Genomic DNA, 22,039 nt, shown 5'->3' with positions numbered 1-22,039 from the left:
ATGTTTTGCTAGCAACACATTCCCTTTAAAGACTTAACAGAGGAAAACTCAAGGTCCAGTTGCACGTTGACCTCAATCGCACCTTATCTCAATAAAGTCATTTGCATGATAATTTTGACTTTTACTTTTAAATATCCATAAAAACTTTTTACATATTGACTATTACTTCTAAATATCCATTTTTTTGTTGAGTCTTCAGAGGCTGCCAGGGCATATAGACACTGTAAAAGGAAAGCTATGATTTGACACAGATTTATTAGGGGGCTTTTATATTGTGTTCCTTTATATGAGACAAATGCAGGATCTGATGGAGTCTAATTAAACTTTATAAACATTTGAGACGACAAGGCGCCAAGATTGTTTAATTACCGCAATAAGTAGTGAACACAAACGTGCTATATAAAAGTGTATGGTAATCTTCCTGCAATCATTCCTATGTGAGCAATGGTTTTCCCTGGACATTTAGTGCCATAAATGCATTTCTGTCATTCTAAGAATGTACCGAAATAAATATGGACATTCCTTTCTAATAATAACATTGCTGATTACTGTTCAGTTTGAAAGCTGAAATCTTACCAGAAGGAAAACAGTTTCTATAAATAATAGGATTAAGTATCCTTTCATTTATGTCTTTACATTTTCTCTTACTTTCTTTGGTTAAGGAAACGTTCTTCTTGAATAGAAGTACCATATTTTTCGGACTATAAGGCCTCATGCACAAGGTCGTAATATGACCCTGTATAACCTCAAAGTTGCACGGAGTCATAATACGGCACCCATAAAAGTATATGGATCAATATTGTACTTCAGTGTGGATCCGATTTCATGCTCCATCAGATGTCATATTACAGAGGTATTCTACATTGCACGGTCTGTGATTACGGCACGGACGGGCAGCGGAGTGTCATCCGCAGGCTGTCCGCAATCACAGACTGGGCACACACAAGATAAGCATTCATTTCAATGAGCCCGGACCGCAATTGCGGACTGTATAATGACATGTTCTATTTTTTTTTGCGGTCCAGGCTCCGGGCAATGCGCGGACCGTGGAAACCACGGTCGTAGCATTGGCCCATAGGTTAGCATGTGTTTTATACTATCCGCAATTGCGGATATTATACGGCCGCAAAACTACGCCTTTAAGTAACATTGTTAACAGTGAAGAATATCTCTGTAATATGATGCTGTACAGAGGTACCATAGAGTGGCTCACAGAGTGTCTTAGGCTATAGGGTCTCTGTGTGCTGCCTCACAGGCTCCATGAACACAGCTCTGCCATGTGCATTAGCCCTAAGACTAAAAGGACAATAAAAGGCAACCATGTTTAGTTGAAATTTTTTTTTTTTTAATTCAGACAAAAATAATTTCATTACAAATTTTACATCTCCATTAACCGCTATTTACACATGTATTGTCTTTCTTGTCACTTTCTGTCATACTTGCTAAACCTCCGTTCACCAGATGGTACAGCCTTCTTATTGCTGCTTCTCCCCAACGTAATTTACCACAGGTGACTGGCGTGATCAAGGTCCTGGAATGACCGAAACATTAGCAGATATTCCCTACCGTGGCATTTCAATTTTCCTTCTATATCGAAGATATTAATATCAATAATATGTTGATTCCACAATAAATATCTGTACTCGCATCGAAGAAGGGTGCCGTGGTTTTTGTATTGTGTATACAATGAGTCCCTACTACGTGGCATCACCACTTTATACCGGAGTGCCGACCATAACCATACTATTGAGACTTTGCGAACACTATCAGCCATTTATTAAGTCACTGTCCTTTTCGTGCTTGAGAGACTCGATGGAGGGGGCAGAGGATACGGTATAATTGGCTTCGCTCTGAAATTTTCACTGCAGACACAAATATTTTACTACATCAAAATAAAGTCTATCCTCAAAGAGAAATGGAATCCCAAACAATGGAGACATCATTATAATGTATCCAAAGAGCTCTGTGCCATGTAAACTGTAAAGAAATCTGTGCAATTATGTTGTCGCCTAGCAAGTATATGGGACATGATATTCAATGTAATCCTGTTACAACGTTTCTGTTGCAAAAAAAAAAGGTATTTTTTCAATCTAAGATATTTGCTAAATGATTATCCCCTTGGAGACGCAGATAATTTTCTATTTTTTATTTTCTATATTTTTCTCCCTGCAAAACTGTCCTTGGTGTTCATAGTAACCAAACACAGCTAGAAATGAAAGCTGCAGCCTGATTGGTTGCTCTGGGCAACAAGGGCAAATTTCCTATAAGATCATTTTCAAATGTGAGGCCCATTGTGGGAATCAATATTCCGAGCATGAAATTCTTCGTGAAACATTGATTAGACTTTTTTTCACATTTGATCTATATGTGGCGTGCTGCAATGTTTTTATCTTTGTTGATATACTGGTAATTATATTATATTAACTGTGGTTGTGCTGCTGATTTTGCAACGATATCTACAGGTTATGCCACTAATCTCTGATAAATGTGGGTCCCAGCTTCCAGGCGGAGAATGAATGGAGAGGTGGTCACACATATGCGCAGTTCTCTCTATCCACTTCCTTTAGATCTAAACAGACATATGATAGAGGAGATCTTCCAAGCGTGATGGGCCAGAGGCCTAACGTTGTTGTTTTTGAGACATTGTTATGCATCTTTGGCTTTCTGTTTGGGGTCTTTCTGATCTATGTCTTTCTGAAAATTAACAGTTTTTTTCACCATGTTTGCTGTTTTTATTTTACCCCTTACCTTCATAAGCCTTCAAGGACCTGCTGCAGGGGAGCATCCCCTCATCCTGATTTTACTACCACCCAGTTTTGTGGTGGTGTTATTTTTTTTATGTCCGGTATTTAGCTTCCTCAGTTGTCGAGAACAGGCCGCTATAGGCAAATTTACAACGATGTCATATTTTTTTAATTTTTTGATGATTGAACGTACTCTACTCTGAAGACTATTAAGTAACCTGGACATTTTTTTCTATCCATCCCCTGACAAACATTTTTCAATAAACTTATAGTTTGTAGGGTTTTTTTGGTCTTCATGATGTCATTTTACCAAATTTCTTTATTTCTCCATGTTTACTATTTCTCAATTTTTTTGGCCATAAATGTCTGATAGATGCGTGTCTCCGCTCTGGGACCCGCACCTATCTCGAGAACAGGACTCAGTGAAGAGGTAACTCATACGGGAGGTGACCAGGTCTACGGAAACAGCCGAGCTCACCATGCTAGATGGTTTCCATATCTCTCATAGAAGTGAAAGAGTTACGGAAACCACATAGCAGAGGGAGCTGTTTTTGCAATCCTGACTGTCTTTTCACTGATTCTCCATCTGGATGCAGCAGCGAGTGGAAGTTTCACAAGGCGGGGATGGGGACCAGGGACCTCTGTTATAAAGTGTATAATAGTGTAATGGTTTCCTTTACTTGATCAATGCATTGGTAGTTTAATTTAGTATATATTTTTTTATTGTTCCATACACTCATTCAGATTTTTTCCTTCTCTTCTTGGCTCCATGGTAAACAATTAAAAACAATTTTGTATATTTCATTACATTTTTGGTGGAAATGCCGTCTCCTGTCGCAATTAGATGTAGTTTTTATTAGTTGATGTTTCTTTACAGCGGTTCACAACATTACATCCTTCTCCCATTCATTTGAATGGGAGAAGCCTGTAATACTCTGAACCGATGCTACAAGTGAGTCAGCAATTCACAGCATGAGCAGATAAGGAATGAAGGGGAAGCAGCATTCGTACGAGTGCCGTGTTCCCTTCAAAACAGCTGATCGGTGGGAGGGCCCTGTTAGTCGAATTCCCACCGAGCCGATATTGATGACCTATCCTGAGGGCAGGCCATCAATTTCTTATTACTGGACAACCCCTTTAATTTTGAGCTAAAATTTAAAAATTTAAAAAATATATATTTTTTTACTTACCCTCATTTTATTATATCTTAACACTAGAAGAATGTCCTGTTTGTGATATAAAAAAAAATGGGACATGACGGTACAGCAAAAGGCATAAAAAATGGCAGAGCTAAAAGTCGAAGTTTCTTCCAAAAGAGATATGTCCTGTAGTTCACATTATTTAGTAATCGTTTCCTCTCTAGAATATTTTGCCCTCTGTTTGACTCTTTATGAGCACTATACTGTAGATTTTTTTATGTTAACATTTTGACAAAATTGTACATGCAACTGTGTAGTCATTGCTAAATCTATTTTATTGTATTTACAGCTCTCTTTCTATGTAATAGTGAAGGCAATCTACACACTTGGACACAGTGCCTCTCTGATAGCTCTCACAATTGGAAGTGCAATTCTTTGTTTATTTCGGTAAGTAAATATCATGGTGCTTGGTCATGGTTTGAAGTAACATTGTAGGGGAAAGCTGTGTATCATGTTTGGTAAGTGTTTTGAGGGATTATACAAATATAATGCAGAAAAAGGCAGCATAATTCATGCATATTTACCAAAACATCTCAAGTTTCATGAAGAATAAGGCTTCGTTCACATCTGCGTCAGGGTTCCGTTCGTGGGTTCAGTCAGACCTTTCATGAATGGAAACCAAACGGAAATCATAGCTTTCCGTTTACATTACCATTGATTACAATGGTAATGCTTCTGTTGCTAATGCTTTCCGTTTGTCTTCGTTCCGTAAAGTTTTTGTTTTTTTGGGCGGAACCAATAGTACAGTCAACTGAGTTCCAGTTCTGATTATGGTATCGTGCTACTCTGCCCAAATGGTATAATTTTACATGTGCTCATGAAGATTCCTGGTTTTTAATCTGAACAGTATCAAGGGTCAGATTTACCTAAAGGGAAAGTAGGCCTGTACCTATACAGTGGATATAAAAACTCTACACACCCCTCACATAGTTTCAGAACTTTTTCCACCTCTCATGTCACCTATAATCTGTACAATTGTATCGAAAAACTAACTAACATATTTTAGGGTGGAAAAATAAAAATAAAGAACAAAAATAATGTGGTTGCATAAATATGCACACCCTTTTGGGTAGAAGTCTATCAGCATGGCAAGTCTTGACTTGGCAATTGTTGCTCACTCTTCCTTGCAGAAGCGCTCCAAGTCTGTCAGATTGCGAGGGCATCTCCTGTGTACAGCCCTCTTCAGGTCACCCCACAGATTTTCAATGGGATTCAGGTCTGGGCTCCGGCTGGGCCATTCAAAAACTTTGATCTTCTTCTGGTGAAGCCATTCTTTTGTTGATTTGGAGGCTCTGCTTTGGGTCGCTGTCATGCTGAAAGGTGAAATTCCTCTTCATCTTCAGCTTTTTAGCAGAGGCCTGCAGGTTTTGTGCCAATATTGACTGATATTTGAAACTTCATAATTCCCTCCACCTTGACTAAAGCCCCAGTTCCAGCTGCAGAAAAACAACCCCAAACCATAATGCACCATGCTTCACTGTGGGTATGGTGTTCTTTCGGTGATGTGCAGTGTTGGCTTTGCGCCAAACATACCTTTTGGAATTATGACCAAAAAGTTCAACCTTGGTCTCATCAGACCATAACACGTTTTCCCACATGCATTCGGCAGACTTGATGTAGGTCTTTGCAAAATGTAACCGGGTTTGGATGTTTTTCTTTGTTAGAAAAGGCTTCCGTCTTGCCACCTACACAACCAGTACCTGCCAGAAAGTCCTGCAGCTCCTTTAATGTTGCTGTAGGCCTCTTGGTAGCCTACCGGACCAATTTTCGTCTCGAATTTTCATCAAGTTTTGTCGTCAGACGCCGACACAGGCATTCACACTAGCAAGGGAGAAACATGTGCTGTCAAAACCCTCTGCCACTGCAGAAACTCTGAATATCAATATGTGCTGCTCCAGCACACTATGATAAGCCTGACTTCCTGTTAGGCTATTTTGGCCATATCTCCCCTGATGAATTCTGGCTGTAAGAAAACGCGTCGGGAGAAAGAAAATATAGTTTTTTGAATCGGATAAAGAGGTTTCCCAGTCCCCTGACTGGAAAGTGGAATTGAGTTAATGACCCCAGAAAAAAACTGTATATACCAAATCATAAGTGACATAGGAGACACCTTTCCGTTTATATAAACCGATATTCTTTATCTTTTGGAGCATTCAAACACTTTGTGTACCAATTCAAAGGTTTGATACACAAAAACCTCTACTGATTGCAACATATTTGACCAACATGGTAAAGACTGAACGGTTTCATTCATTGTTCCTGCAACAGAGAGAAAAAAATTTTTTTCATGTAATTATGTCTATACAATTTTTAAAATTATACTAGTAAAAGTTATTTTTTAAAACTCCAGTCCTACCCCAGTGATTTATCCTTTCAATCCAACATGGAAGGGGTCAGAGGTCTTAAATCCAAACGGGGTCAAATGTCCGTTATTATAAGCATACGGCATTGAACATCGTAGGGAGAATAAAATAATGCATAAAATCTAAAAGATACAGAGACGAAAATTAGTACAAACACAGTTAAAAAACTATTTAAAGATTTTAAAAAATGGCAACTACAAAAAGGACGCAAAGCTCAATTTTTTGTTAAGGCCAATGGGAGCCATAGTCCCAAGAATTATGATCCATTTACATTCCATCTGGGCCAGCAATTTTTTTGCATTCCCTCCTCTGACACCACAGTGCACCATATCGATCCCTTGTAACTTCAATGTTTTTGGATTACAACTGTGGTGCAATTTGAAGTAAGGTTTTGGGATAGTTTTAAGTAAAGTTAAATCCTCAATCTCTTTCGCAGCAATGATATCCTGTACATGCTCCCTAGTTCTAATGCGTAACCGCCTAGAGTTAAGACATACATACATATTCGAGCATCCACATGTGGCATAATATATCACAAAGGTAGTACTACATGATATGTAATGTTGGATTTTGTATTGCTGCCCATCACTCATTGATGTGACAGAGGTTGCGCGATCGATGTTAGTGCATGACACACAGTCACCATACGGATAACAACCCAAAATAGGGCCCCTAGATCCAAAAAGGTTCTGTTGCTTAGGTACATAGTGGTTTTTAATCAACATGTCCTTGAGATTTCTACTTCTCCTCGCTGTCATTAAGGGAGTTTTTGGTAACTTTAGTGCCAAAGTAGGCTCTATTTGCAATATAGGCCAATGTCTATTTAGTATGGACCTCATTGACTGCCACTGGTTGTTATATGTAGAAATAAACCGAATTGTGTAAAAGGTTTGTTTCTAGTCTGTTGCCACAGAGACACATAAAGTGCTGTGGAAATGTATTTTCCACACTTGAATGTTTCAAATCACCAACATACTTTTAATATTAGATAAAGATAACCCAAGTAAACACAACATGCTGTTTTTAAATGATGATTTAATTTATCAAAGGAAAAATGCCTGGTCCTTTGTGAAAAGTTATTGCCCTTTTAGCTACTACCGCCAGGGCTGTTTAATGTAAATATCACTTAAATAAAACCTGTCTGTCAATGTAAAGCCATCTAGAAGGTCTCAAAAAGCAACACATGATGCCACGTTCTAAAGAGATTCAGATACAGATGCCAAACAAAGTAATTGAAATCTTTCATTTTGGAGGGTTACAAAGCCAATGCGAAGGCTCCGGGACCAGCGAACCACAGTGAGAGCTTTATCTACAAATGGAGAAAACTTGGAGAAGTGATGAACCTTTCTAGGATAGCTGACCTACCAAAATTTCATCAAGAGGGCTTCGACGACTCATCCAGGAGGTCACAAAAGACAAATCACAAGTTATTGCAAACGTTTGATTGCAGTTATTACTGCCAAGGGTTGCGCAACAAGTTATTAGGTTCAGGGGGGCAATTACTTTTTCACATGGGTGATATAGTTTTTTAATAAATCTTTATCCTCAATAAATGTAATAATCATTTAAAGGCTGCATTCTGTGTTTACTCGTGGTGTCTTCATCTTATGTGGAAATTAGTTGGAGATCTGAAACATTTACCATTTTCCTGTCACAGCCATTTTTTAGATTTTTGTTTTCATTTTTACCTCCCCACCCTCCAAAAGCCATAACTTTTAGGTTTTTCTGTATTGTACCATATAATGCATTGGGAAACTGGAAAAAAAATTGTGGGGTGGAATAGGAAAAAAACAGCGATTCTTCAATCTTTTGAGGGGTTTCGTTTTTACGGCTCTCACCGTACGGTAATAATGGCATGTTAACTTTATTCTACCTGTCAATCCGATTACAGTGATACCAAATTTATATAGTTTTTTATGTTTTACTACTTTTCCAAGGAAGAAACGAATTGTTAAAAAATAAAATTAGTGTTTTGTCACATTTTAGGAGCCATAACTTTTTCATTTTTCCGTCGATTGAGCGGTATGAGAACTTATTTTTTTGCGGAGTAAGCTGTAGCTTCTATTGGTACCATTTTGGGCTACATGAGACTTTTTGATCACTTTTTATATCATTTTATTGTGGGATATGAAGTGACCAAAAAGAGAGTGATTCTTGCGTTTAAATGTTTTATTTTTTACAGCGTTCACTGTGAGGGTTAAATAATGGTATATTGTAATAGTACGGACTTTTACAGACGTGCGGATACCAATTTTGTTTATTTTTTTATTTTTTACATTACTTTAGAGGAAAATGTGTAAAAGGGGGTTTCTTGAACTTTTAATATATTTTTTTAACACTACTAAAAACGTTATTGATTTTTTTTTACACATTTCATTATTCCTCCTAGGGGACTTGAACCAGCAATCTAGATCGCTGGTTCAATACACTACAAAACTAATGTATTGCAGTATATTGTCATTTTTACAGGCTTCTATTAAGCCCTGATGAAGAAAGGCAGTCCTGGGGGCCTTCATTAGGCCCCTGGGCTGTCATAACAACCATCGGCACACCCCTACCGCTCTGTGGGGGCCGATGAGCTTTCTAATGCCTCAGATGCTATGATCATGATTGATCGCAGCAAATAAGGTTATAGCGTCCACGGCCGAGGACCATCGCGATTACTCACCCCCCGACGGCCGCAGCCATGAATCTTTGAGCCCACATCTCCTCCCTAGGATACGCCAGCACTCACTTCCGCTCCGTTCTGCTGTGTCCTGTAGGGTGCCCGGCCTTAAAGGGCTAGCGCGCACCTGAAAATAATCATTAATTAGCCCATGATCACCCTGTACTGCAAGAAGGGCCCTGCCCCTTTACTCCTTGCCTGAGCGTTGTTGTGTTTACCGGTGTTAGTCTTGCAAATGGTCCCTTAGTGTTATCCTGTTCCCAGTGTTCCTGTACCTGCTGCCTGTATCCTGTATCCCGTGATACCTTGTTCCTGTACCTTAGAAGTTGAAGTCGTGTTGTGCTACCGGTCACGCCTGCTGTGTTACACCACTCCTGGTGTTTGCTGCCAAGGTCCCATCTGAGCCTAGCTGTTGCTACTGTCTGAACCACTACAGGTACCCTTGTGCTCGGACTATATATACATTGACTTGGTACACTGTTTGGCCAGCTGCTATCCCGCTACGGCGGTACGGCCCAGTGTGTACACATTCCCACAGATCGCGACAAAGGGGTTATACGGCCAGGAACTGCGCGATCGCGCGATCCCGAGTGTCAACTGTAATACACAGCTGACACCCTCCCTGTATAGAGCAGATGAGCCCGCTCCAAACATCACTCCCCGCACCACGTGCTATTACGTTGTGGTGCGGGAACAGGTTAAAAGTGACAAATTAGTAAAAATAGAAGAAATCGGATGAGGGGCAAATACTTTTTCACAGCACTGTATGGCACTGTAGGTCTGCATAGAAACAGTTAACACAAAACTATAGGAAATTATTAATAAAGAAAGTCTACAAGATTGCTTCATTTTTCATTTTAAATGCATTGAAACAATAAAAAAAAAAATATTGAGAAGGTGTACGTAGCCTTCAATCAAAGTATGGTTTGTAGCTTTTTTGTTAGACTCATTCAATAAAACATATAAATGCATTCACAAAGGGAATCATACCCTCATTTATTCATATTGACTCTAAATACACTTTAATAGATGATTGTAAATGACTCTAACGTTGAACCAGAACAATCATTTGTGTAAATTGTATAGAAGAACGCTGGATTACTATAGTCTATTGTTTGTGCTATTATGGACATGCTGGTAGCTGTTATGCAATAACTGTTCTTGTGTGGAAAATATTAGTGTGTTTTGAATTATCTTTTATGTCCTTCAAGGTTGAAAAGAGACAGACATGCTCAGAGGTAATAACCTTAGGCAAGTTAACAATTAAATATTTTACGCCATCTGTACAACAGCAATATGAGTGGCAGAGCTCAGAAGAGCTTTTCATGTTGTTTTCCAAAAATATAAAAGGCCGTACCAAGTTATTGCAATAAATCCTGTCTGATTATTGTATTATTGAATATTTTCCACAGATTTCTTCACATATATTCTCTAATTTTCATCAGAATAGGACATATGCAGTAAGTGCAGTGCTGAGTTTATTGTGTACCAGACTATTTTGAGCCTTCAGGACAAGACATTGTTTGGTTATTTTTAGCGTTCGTTAGTTAAATGGCTAAAACTTTTTTATTTGTTGGGCTAGCGAACAAGATTTTTGCAATATTTTTTGTGAACAATGCAATTTCTTTTCTTATGATTTTTATACACATAAATTTTTGCCTTTCCAGAACTTTTAGGCTTATAGTTAAAAAAAATTGTAAATATATATGCTGTATTTTTTTATTTATTTTTTTCCTTTATTATCATGGTTTGTCTTTTAAAGGTCAGAAAATACCATTGGGGGACTTAATTATTTTAAGATTTTATTTTCACGCTATACTTTTTAAACCGTAAGGGTATGTACACACGGCTTATTTTCAGCCGTTTTTTGGGGCGTACATGCCTCGAAAAACGTCTGGAAAAACAGAAGCTGAACGCCTCCAAACATCTGCTCATTGATTTCAATGGAAAAAACGGTATTTCGTTCCGACGGGGCGATTTTTTACGCGGCCGTTTGAAAAAACGGCGCGTAAAAAAACACCCTGTAAAAAGACGTGCATGTCAAGGCCTGTAGGGGCAGAACTTGACGTCTATCTTTGGTGTTCTTTGAATCTCTGAGTCATGCGAGGTAATGCAATATTTAGTGCACAATATTTAATGCATATTAGAGCAATACAAAAACAATTCTAAAAATCCATTTCAGTATTTTGGATAAAAACAGTGCAGTATAAAAAACTTTGGATTTTGCAAAGCTAGTGAAAAAAACTGTTAATAACTCCCAGTCCTGAATTAGTTACCAAGCCAGTTACATATCACTTTGCCATCACCATATCCCACAAAGAGCTCATGCCCACTTCTATATTATGTATCTTTGTAGTACGGATCTGTATTACAGCACCAATAACCTGCTATGGGCCTATACTGCACCTCTGTGTGCCTCAGAGGCATACAGAAAATTGTTCTCATAGATTATGTAAGAGAAAAATTGTGGCATGCTCTAGTATATGTTGTATTACACAAGTGTTCTCCCAACAAAGTATGGCTACTAAAAAAGTACACAGTGTTTCATAGGGGAACCTTATAGCGGCACACAGGTTGCCCATATGGCTGTAAGCTATTTACGTTTCTTGATGCACGCGGTCTACTGCCATTAGTTACTTACTAGTACTTATTGTTCTATGGATTTATTACTAACAATATTACTCAGGGTCCTATCAAAGGTCAAAGGCTATGTACACCTTTGAAATTGTTTTTGTTTTATATATATAAATGTCTATCAGTGTCTATCAATGTCTACACTAAGCGCGTCACCCTTACATATAAATCAATTGTTCTACAAACTGATACCTATATGTATAAACTGTAATGTTTTTTTAATGAAAATTTTTCTATATATGGACACTGAATAGAATTAGGCTTAACTATTTACTCATACAATAGTCACAATTTAAGCCCCTCCCCTTGTATTGTTTCATTTTGCTCCATATCATATGTACTGTATTTTCACCATCTTTTATACCATATTTTCACCATCTTTTATACCATATTTTCACCATCTTTTATACCATATTTTCACCATCTTTTATACCATATTTTCACCATCTTTTATACCATATTTTCACCATCTTTTATACCATATTTTCGCCATCTTTTATACCAATTAAACACACATATTTCCAGATCTGAGAACATAATTTACATGTCTCTTATAAGCTGACAACTATAGATTTAGTTCCCCTTTAAGGTGACATCTCAAGAAACAGAAAAGCTACACAAATAATTGGATTTTAGCCGGAAATGTACACTTGGCCAATTATTAGTAAATTTAGAACTTGTAGCAATAGTCAAAGTCTGCTAATTATGTTTCATTTACTTAAAGAGATATTGGCATTTATCTGTTTTGTTGTGGGAGCTATTTTTGTAAAAGTCAGAACAGGAAGTGCCGCCATTTTGGTTCTGACTTTTACGTTAGCTTCACAGAAACTGATGGTTAAACTGTCAATCTGTTATTAATAAAACCTGCTCACAGAGAGCTAATTATCAGTTTTTACTTTTGCAAAAATGCCACCACAACTCAATAGAACATTGGCAAACAACTCTATAAGTAAAAGAACCAAAATTAACTAACTTTGGTAATGTTTCTAACTTTTGTATACTAAAATATGGCTTATATTACATTTTGGGTGGAAATCGACTTTAGGGTATGTTCACGCAGGGCGGATTAACTGCGGATTTTCCACAATGGATTTCATTGTGGAAAATCTGCAGCGTAGTACTGTAGCACCAAAATGGAGGAGGTTCGAACAAATCTCATCCACACGCTGCAAACAAAATTAGCTGACAAAACATTAATAAATTTAATCCACAGCATGTTTTTATGCTAAAGATTCGCTGCTCTTCTATTGCGGATTTTCCACATTCAATTCAATGGGAGGTAAAACCCGCAACAAATAGCAATTTTTGAGATTTTTGCAGCGGAAAAGCTGCGATTCCGTGGCAAAAATCACAAATCCGAAAGAAAAACACTTTTTTTTGCTTAAAAAACACCCAAAAACAACACTTACCCCCGGATAGCGATGCGTCCCTGTATTCTCCATGCAGCCTGGCCTCCCTGGATGATGTTTTATCCCATGTGATTGCTGCAGCCAATCACAGGCTCCAGCGGTCACATGGGCTGCAGCGTCATCACATAAAGCCAGGCTGCATGGAGAATCAGGGGGGTCGCTTCGCTATGATAACGCCCGGGGGTAAGTATTGACTTTTATTTCCCAGCACTGTTTTTCACAGCGGAGATTCCAGTACCCTGTTAATCCTCACTGCATGATCGCAATAAGGAGGAGTTTTAATGAAGCAGCAGTCACACATGCCCACTGCCGCTCCATTCAAAGTCTACGGGGCTGATGGAAACCGCGTTGTACTCAGTTGTCTCCCTTGGATCCTGTGAATAGGTGATAAATAGTGGAAAAAAAACCTATATATATGATTTCTACCCAAAATGTAACATAGGCCATTTATTAGTAATTCAAAGTTAGAAACATGATTAAAGTTCAGTAATTATGCTTCTTGTACTTACAGAGTTGTTTAACAGCGATCGTGCAGTAAGGAGGAATGGGTGGCTGCGGACCCCAGTTCTATTGATTAGTGGGGGTTTCAGTGGTGGGGCCCACAGCGATCATACATTTATCACCTATTCTGTAGATAGTGGATAAATGTTCTTAGTGGGAAAACTCGTTTTAGGATAATGCGCTATCCACTTGTCATTCAGTTTGAGCCTTTCATATGTGTTTTTCTCTTTTTTTTCAATCTAGAAAACTTCACTGTACAAGAAACTACATCCATCTGAACTTGTTCCTCTCTTTCATTTTGAAAGCTATCTCAGTATTAGTGAAGGACGATTTCCTCTATTCCAGTTATTATTCCTGTCCAGATTCTCTGGTAATTACATTTTCTTTTGCTTTACGTGATAGATGTTTCTTCCAGTCATCAATCTACTACCATCTGACAAATCAAAGTCACTAAGGATTCTTTACAGATGTCAGCAATGAATGAAACTGTCTCATATGATTGTTTTACAGAAATGTACCAAACATTTAAGTTGTATGCAAATTAAGAAATACACAATGTGGCCTTTATATCTCATAATTTATTGCAAACATAAATGAAGGCCTGATTTGTCTTCCATACACCAAATATGTTGTATGGGTCCCACAGATCACAAGGTCCATGGGGCATTGTGTTTGCGAAGGGGTATAATCTTTATGCTGGATAATGTTTGTGTTATTACCCTAAGTGTTCACCAAAAATACACAATGGGGTCACGATGGAGGACGGGAGCCCAATGGCTATGACCATTTGTCTATATGGTGCCCAGTTCAGATATTTCGGATGGCAGTCCTGAGTGGACCTACCAGTCTTTATGGTTTATTTACACTGCGTATATGTATATGTTGGAAGTATGCTGTAAGTCGGAAGGATTCCCTGACGTATAATTCTGACATTTCCCCGACATATAAATCCGATGGAAGCCTCCTACATATGCCACTCAATAGGCATTCAGTGGCATACGTCGCCCATAGGTTCCAATTTAAAAAATAAAATAAATTATACTGCTCGTTATATTTCTTTTACTAGATGCTTATCTGTGGAATAGCGTACCAACCTATATGGGCCCAATAGATGCCAAAAGGACACTCTTTTGGCATCTGCAGTATAATGGGGCCCTATGGATATTTTCTGCCACTGGTTGGAGAACACTGGTGTAATATATTCTGAACATAGAAAAAGTTAATTGGAATTGACTAATATTAAAGCAGAACTCCAGGATCCTCCCCAAAGATCAACATATGTGATCCTTTGTTTCCCTTATAGATAAGTGCGGCCAGGGGTGTCTGGCAGCAGCTTATCCCCCTCTCTCTGTATACAATGAACATACATACATGGCTTATTTAAACATACATGTTATGGGGTAGTTGGGAGACAACTTTCTTAGGCTATATCACATCTGTATTTGGTGTTCCATTTGAGGGTTCCATCTAGCTTTCCATCACTTTTGACGTCAAAACAATGGAAACCTTGACACAGCCTCGACATACCCCATTATAAGTCAATAGGGTCCATTATGGGACATTCATATCCATCGTATGATGGATCTGGCACACCACAAGGGCTTTCACTATCAACAGAAGCAATAACGCAGATATAAACAGAGCATTATGAGTACGGCCAGCCTTAAAGGGCTATTCCCAAATCAGACATTTTTGGCATATCCACAGGATATGTCATAAATGTCTGATAGATACGCATCCCAGCTCTGGGACTCGCAACTATATAGAGAATGGGGATTATCCGACCCCGGTTTCACCTGGTGAAGCGGCAGCTGGCTACCGATTCCAGGCAGGGACTAAATGGAGATGGGGCCACGATGCTAGGCTGTTTCTGTAACTCCCATAGAACATAATGGAGATTTGTCCCCACTTGGAATTGGCAGCCAGCGGCCGCCTCACCAGGCGAATCAGGGGTCGTGTGACCCACGTTCTCAATATAGGTGCCGGTCCCAGAGCTGTAGATATGCCATAAATATCTGAGTTGGGAATAACCCTCTAAACATAAGATGTTATAATCTTATGGCCCTGAGTGCTGGAAGTAGCTGCAGAGATTTTAACGCTGATAGATTGTAGCTATGAAATTATAAAGATTCGTAAAGTGCATATTGTCAATGTAAGTCAGATTTTATTAGATATGTGACTGCCTTTGTCTTTCTGTTGCAGACTGGCTGTAAGATCATTCTAGTGTTTGTTCATTACTGTGTAACAGCAAATTTTTACTGGCTATTGGTTGAAGGACTTTATTTGCACACTCTCCTAGTGGTTATATTCTCTCCGAACAGACACTTTATAATATACCTCCTCATTGGCTGGGGTAAGCTTTTTTTCCTTGTTCTATACATTAATTGACATGTTCACCTGTTGGTTTTTCCTTGCTGCTTTCTTCTACCAAGCGTATAACATAATTTACAATAGGTCTCCATAGAAACAAACATTTGAACATTTTCATTTCTGATTCTCTATTGAAAGAAGTGCTGTCAAGTACTGGCAGAAATAGCTCAGAAATAACAGTTTTTGTTATATCCACTGTAGCACATGTAGCAGTGTGTTGTAACACAAGCCTAAGAGGGTCCTAAAAGCGTGGCAGTGCTATATGTGCCCATCTTTACCAGGGCCACTTTCTGAGACACTAATACCCCTTCAAATTTTGTCTTATAGAAGCATGAATTAGTTGTTGCAGATTGTTCTATATATTTATGTCTGAAAACATAATTTTGGGTCATAAAAATTGTTCATCTTGTATCTGTTTTCACGACTTTAATCGAATGGTATTGGAAACATTTACATTTAGAATTTTGTGAGACATTTTAAAGAATATGTCACAGAGATTGTGAAAATTAATGACCTAAGACTATTCCAATTACATTTATAAGACATGTGCCCCTCTGTCTCTTATGACCATCCATTAACATAATAGCAATTAGAGGGCATCCGGTTATTGAAATCAATATGTACAGAAAGGTTGTATTGCTTCTAAAGGATTAGGTGTTTAATGTGCTAAAACGTAATATTCTTACAATTAATTTTTTTTTTATTTTTTTTTAATGTTGATGTTTTTTCATAAATCAGTAGTACATGTGGTTACATGAAAATTTGTAATATATCTTATGTGAAAAAAGTGACAGGGGGATACTGCAGCAGTATCTCTTCCTCAGTGTGTTTGGGGAGGCAGCAGGGTGTTTAGACATTTTATTGGCTCAGAGCACACAGCAAAGCTCTTACATCAAGCCAGAAAGCGCCAGCCCACTGAGCATTTATAAGAACCAGCAAAGGTAAAGAAAAATTATTTTAGAGGAACTTTTTTTTGTACTGATACTTTATATTCATCTCTTCACTAGGTATTCCTACTATATGTATTATTGTATGGATATTCACACGAATTTATTTGGAGGATACAGGGTACGTACAACTACAATCCATGACTTTACTATATGAGTCACGTTTTTTATATATGCTTAAGTATTTTTACCTGTATTTTTATTTTTTCTCGATTTGCTTCTTGTTGCAGATGCTGGGATACCAATGAGCATAGTGTTCCTTGGTGGGTTATAAGGATACCAATTATTATTTCCATTATTGTGAGTACATTTCCATTTAGCTGTATATCTAATACATTTCCTATTGGGTAGCCTGGATCTATTGTACACATTTGCCTATGTCCTAACTTTATAACTTTAATAGAAAGGAAGATGGAGAGTGGGGAAATGTATCTACATTGTGTGTACAGTTATCTTTTGTAAAGGGCTTAGAGGACAGATGGTGCTTCACTGTGTCTGTTATCTATGCATTAAGCAAATTATGAGTCGAATAAAAAATAATCAAAATTGTAATGCTTTCATGATGCTTCTCAAGATTCTAATGGAAATACCTTGTACAAGCTATTTGTGGCATAACCACTAGTGGAAATGTCTATATTAGAATTGATGACATTACCAGTGCTGTACTTTGACATCAGCGCCGTACACTATGATCATATATTATCCATTTCCCGGTATGTTTTGCATGACTCAGCGTTGTTGGTATGTGAAGAGACATAAAGAGGGGACTGGTCAGACTATGCTGAATTGCTGAATTGTTGCTTTATAGCTTGCTAACTGTTGAATGCCTGAATGTATACCTTTATTTTTCTTTCCACAGTCTAATAATCCAACCCATTTTACTAATGCAAGAAATTGCAAATTGCCTTAGATTCTCTTTAACCCCTTAAGGACACGGCCAATTTTAGCCTTGAGGACAGAGCAATTTTTTTTTACATTTCCCTCTTTGCATCCCGACGCTCATAACGCTTTTATTTTTTGTACGACGTAGTTGTATGAGACTTTGTTTTTTGCGGGACGAGTTGTACTTTATGTAGGTACCATTTTTTGGTACAAATACATTATCGTTTAATTTCTATACATTTTTAATTAGATTAAAATGCAGAAAAAAAGCAGTTGTGCAGCAGTTTTAATATTATTTTTTTTACACCATACACCGATCATCATAAATAATGTTATACATTTGTTGTGCAGGTTGTTACGGTCGTGGCGATACCGAATATGTCTATATTATTTCATGTTTTGGGACTTATATTTTAAAAAGTTGATTTATTATAAAAAATGTGTGTTTCTGTGTATTTTATTTACTTTTTATTTATTTATTTACCATTATTTTTTTTTTACATTCATTTAACTTTTTTTTTTAATCCCATAAAGGGATTTATCATTTTGATTTTTATTTTGTAACTGTAATGTACTGGCATAGATCTATATGCCAGTACATTAGCCTGTTACTGATCGTACACAGGCAGTTGTTAGGGCATACCTCAGTATGCCCTAACAACAGGAAATATGTTCAGACAGCCCTGGGGTCCTTCACTGGACCCTGGGCTGTCTGGCCATACGAGTTGTTGGCTTTGATCGCGTCACAGTTATTTTCTGTGACGCGATCAATGTGCAGTCCCCTCTCCTTGAACGCCGCGATCAGCTGTCATCGCGGCGTTCAAAGGGTTAACAGCGGAGAGAAGATGTTTCTCTCCTCTCCGCTGTCAGAGCAGGGCCATGGCTGTGTATTACAGCCGTTGCCCCGCTCTCGATTGCACACACAGAGACAGCAGGGACGGCTGTCACACAGGACGAGTATGCTCGTCCTAATGCGCGAAGTGCTCGCCGCCGCGAAGTGCTCGCCGCTCAGGACGAGCATACTCGTCCTGTGTCGGCAACCAGTTAAAGGCTATGTAAACCTTTGAAAGGCATTCATTTAAAAAAACAAAAACAGAAAAAAAAGGTTAATCAGTGTGATTGGTGCAATTTAATAGTTTTTATTAAACATTATTTGAACTTTTTGAAATACAGCTGCTCTGTATTCTCTATACAGAGCAGCTGTTAGGAAAATGCCTGTTACCTTAAGATCACCATGACTACTGTTCTAGCTTCCGGGCGGTGCTGATTTTACTTTGAGCCTATCTCTTTTCTCTGTCCTTCTGCCTATGAGGTGTAGTCTTGTATATTGTAAAAATCCAGTTTTTACTCTGCAACATGGAGTGCACACTAATTTCTACAAAACACCTGCAGGGTTAACATGCTCACTACGTCCCTAGGTGAGTGCATTGAGGGGTGTAGTTTCCAAAATGTGGTCACTTCTGGGTGGTTTCGACTGTTTTGGTCCTACAGGCGCCCAGAAACCAATCCAGCAAAATCTGCACTCCAAATGGCACTCCTTCCCTTCTGAGCCCTGCCGTGTGCCCAAACAGCAGTTTATGACCACATATGGGGTATTGCCGTACTCGGGAGAAATAGCTTTACAAATCTTGGGTTCTTTTTTTCCTTTATTTGTTGAGAAAATGAAACATTTTCAGCTAAAGCTACGTCTTATTGAAGAAAAAGGATTGTTTTTATTTTCACTGCCCAATTCTAATAAATTCTATGAAACACCTGTGGGGTCAAAATGCTTACTACACCCCTAGATAAATGCCTCAAGGGGTGTAGTTTCCTAAATGGAGTCACTTTTTGGGCGTTTTCATTGTTTTGTCCCCTCAGGGGCTTTGCAAATGCGACATGGCCTCTGCAAACCATTCCTGCTAAATGTGATCTCCAAAAGCCAAATAGCGCTCTTTCCCTTCTGAGCCCTGCCATGTGTCCAAACAGCTGTTTTACTCGTGAGAAATAGCTTTACAAATTTGACGGTGCTTTTTCTCCTTCAGTCCTTGTAGAAATTAGAAAAAATTAGCTAAACCTACGTTTTCTTTGAAAGAATTTAGATTGTCATTTTCAGGGCCCAATTCCAATAATTTCTGCAAAAAACCTGTGGGGTCAACACCCCTAGATCATTTCCTTGAGGTGTGTAGTTTCGCAAATGGGGTCACTTTTGGGGGATTTCCACTGTTTTGGCACCGCAAGAGCCCTTCAAACCTGACATGGTGCCTAAAATATATTCTAATAAAAATAAGGCCCCAAAATCCACTAGGTGCTCCTTTGCTTCTGAGGCCGATGCTTCAGTCCAGTAGCACACTAGGGTCACATGTGTGATATTTCCTAAAACTGCAGAACCTGGGTAACAAATATTGAGTTGCATTTTTCTGGTAAAACTTTCTGTGTTACAAAAGAAATGGATTAAAAATGAATTTCATCTATACATTGCTTTAATTCCTGTGAAACGTCTAAAGGGTTAAGAAACTTTCTAAATTATGTTTTCAATACTTTGAGTGGTGCCGTTATTAAGATGGGGTGACTTTTTTGGAGTTTCTAATATATAAGGCCCTCAAAGCCACTTCACAACTGAACTGGCCCCTGCAAAAATAGCCTTTTGACATTTTCTTGAAAATGTGAGAAATTGATGCTAAAGTTCTAAGCCTTGTAACATCCTAGAAAAATAAAAGGATGTTCAAAAAACGATGCCAAACTAAAGTAGACATATGGGGGATGTTAGTTAGCAACAATTTTGTGTGGTATAACTGCCTGTCTTACAAGCAGATACATTTAAATTGAGAAAAACAGTAATTTTTGCAATTTATCGATAAAATTTGGTATTTTTTCACAATTAAATACTGAACATATCGAGCAAATTTTGCCAGTAACATAAAGTCCAATGTGTCACGAGAAAACAGTCTCAGAATCGCTTGGATAGGTGAAAGCTTTCCGACGTTATTACCACATAAAGTCAAACATGTCAGATTTGAAAAATGAGGCTCTGTCAGGAAGGTCAAAGGTGGCTAAAGAGGGAAGGGGTTAAAGAGGATCTGACAGTTCTCCTGCAATAATGAAAACAGGGAGAGAACCTCCAGCTCACCGGTCTGCGTCTCCTGGTAGCGTCAGTCGGATCCCCGCGACGGCCCGCGGTGTGGAATATCAAATGAGGAGAAAGAATTGATCCAGCGCTGATGATGGTATTAAAAGGGAGATGAGAGTCCCAAGTAAGGACCTTACTTGCCATGATTAAGAACGCAGCTCGCGTTCGAAACGCGTAGGCTCAGGTTCAAACCCTGACTACTTGCATCTTGGGACTGCGTCTCCCGTTCGATTTTACTACTTTTCTCCAATAAACATGGGACTCTCATCTCCCTTTTAATACCATCATCAGCGCTGGATCAATTCTTTCTCCTCATTTACAGTTCTCCTGCAATATCACTTTTAGTAAACACTTGTATTTCCCAAGAAATAACAATTCTGAAGCAACTTTTCTTAGCACTGTGCATTGTGTCGTTCCTCTAGGAAATTTATAATTCAGTGCAGGCAGCGTCACACTGTGTAAGGAGACACACATAGACAAAATGAATAGTAGTGCCCAGTGTTCAATGTATTTATACCTTTTCATGAGGAATAGCAGAGGAACGACACAATGCACAGTTCTAAGAAAATTGCTTAAAACATTTATTTAATGGGGAATACAAGTATTTACTAAAACAGACATGTCAGGGGAGGTGACAGATCCTTTTAAATGCAACACATGGGCAAAAATATCACATAAGGCTTCGTTCACATCTGCGTCAGGGCTTGTTCCGACATTCCATCGGAGCTTTCCGTCGGAACGGAGCCCTGACTGACACAAACGGAAACCAGAGGTTTCAATGGTGACGGATCCGGTGCCAATGGTTTCCGTTTGTCTCAGTTGTGCAGGGGGTCCGTCGGGTTCCGTCGTTTTGACGGAATCAATAGCGTAGTCGACTAGAGGTTTGTGTCAGTCAGGGCTCCGTTCCGGAAAGCTCAGACGGAATGGAACCCTGACAGAGATGTGAACGAAGCCTTAGAAGCACTTTATTTTAAAGTGTATAATGTAAAGGTAAAATGTGTAATTCTCTATAACTTTATTATTATTATTATTTATTTATTTATAGCACCAACATATTCTACAGCCCTTTACATTTCAGAGGGTACATGTACAAACAAAATCAAACATTACGGAGTAATGCTCAGTTCCCATCTCGCTTTTCCGGGACATCAGATTTATACGTCAGGAGTATTCCCTCATGTATGCCTCTGACTTATGCCACTTTATGGCATACAGTGGC

General features: G+C 38.5%; 1 protein-coding gene across 1 annotated transcript in view; it reads left to right on the top strand.

The window, feature by feature from the left end:
- VIPR2 (vasoactive intestinal peptide receptor 2) overlaps positions 1–22,039 on the top strand; it is a 103,378-nt gene that overhangs the window by 71,924 nt on the left and 9,415 nt on the right. The window contains exons 5-9 of the mRNA XM_075828703.1: positions 4,233–4,330; positions 13,759–13,885; positions 15,718–15,868; positions 16,893–16,953; positions 17,063–17,132. Coding sequence (XP_075684818.1) covers positions 4,233–4,330; positions 13,759–13,885; positions 15,718–15,868; positions 16,893–16,953; positions 17,063–17,132 — 507 coding nt within the window. The remainder of the gene's footprint in view (positions 1–4,232; positions 4,331–13,758; positions 13,886–15,717; positions 15,869–16,892; positions 16,954–17,062; positions 17,133–22,039) is intronic.

The sequence above is a fragment of the Rhinoderma darwinii genome, chromosome 5 (assembly GCF_050947455.1).
Source record: "Rhinoderma darwinii isolate aRhiDar2 chromosome 5, aRhiDar2.hap1, whole genome shotgun sequence".
In the NCBI taxonomy this organism is placed as follows: domain Eukaryota; kingdom Metazoa; phylum Chordata; class Amphibia; order Anura; family Rhinodermatidae; genus Rhinoderma; species Rhinoderma darwinii.
The sequence above is the reverse complement of the archived record's forward strand: the minus strand, read 5'-3'. Positions and strand labels throughout refer to the sequence as shown.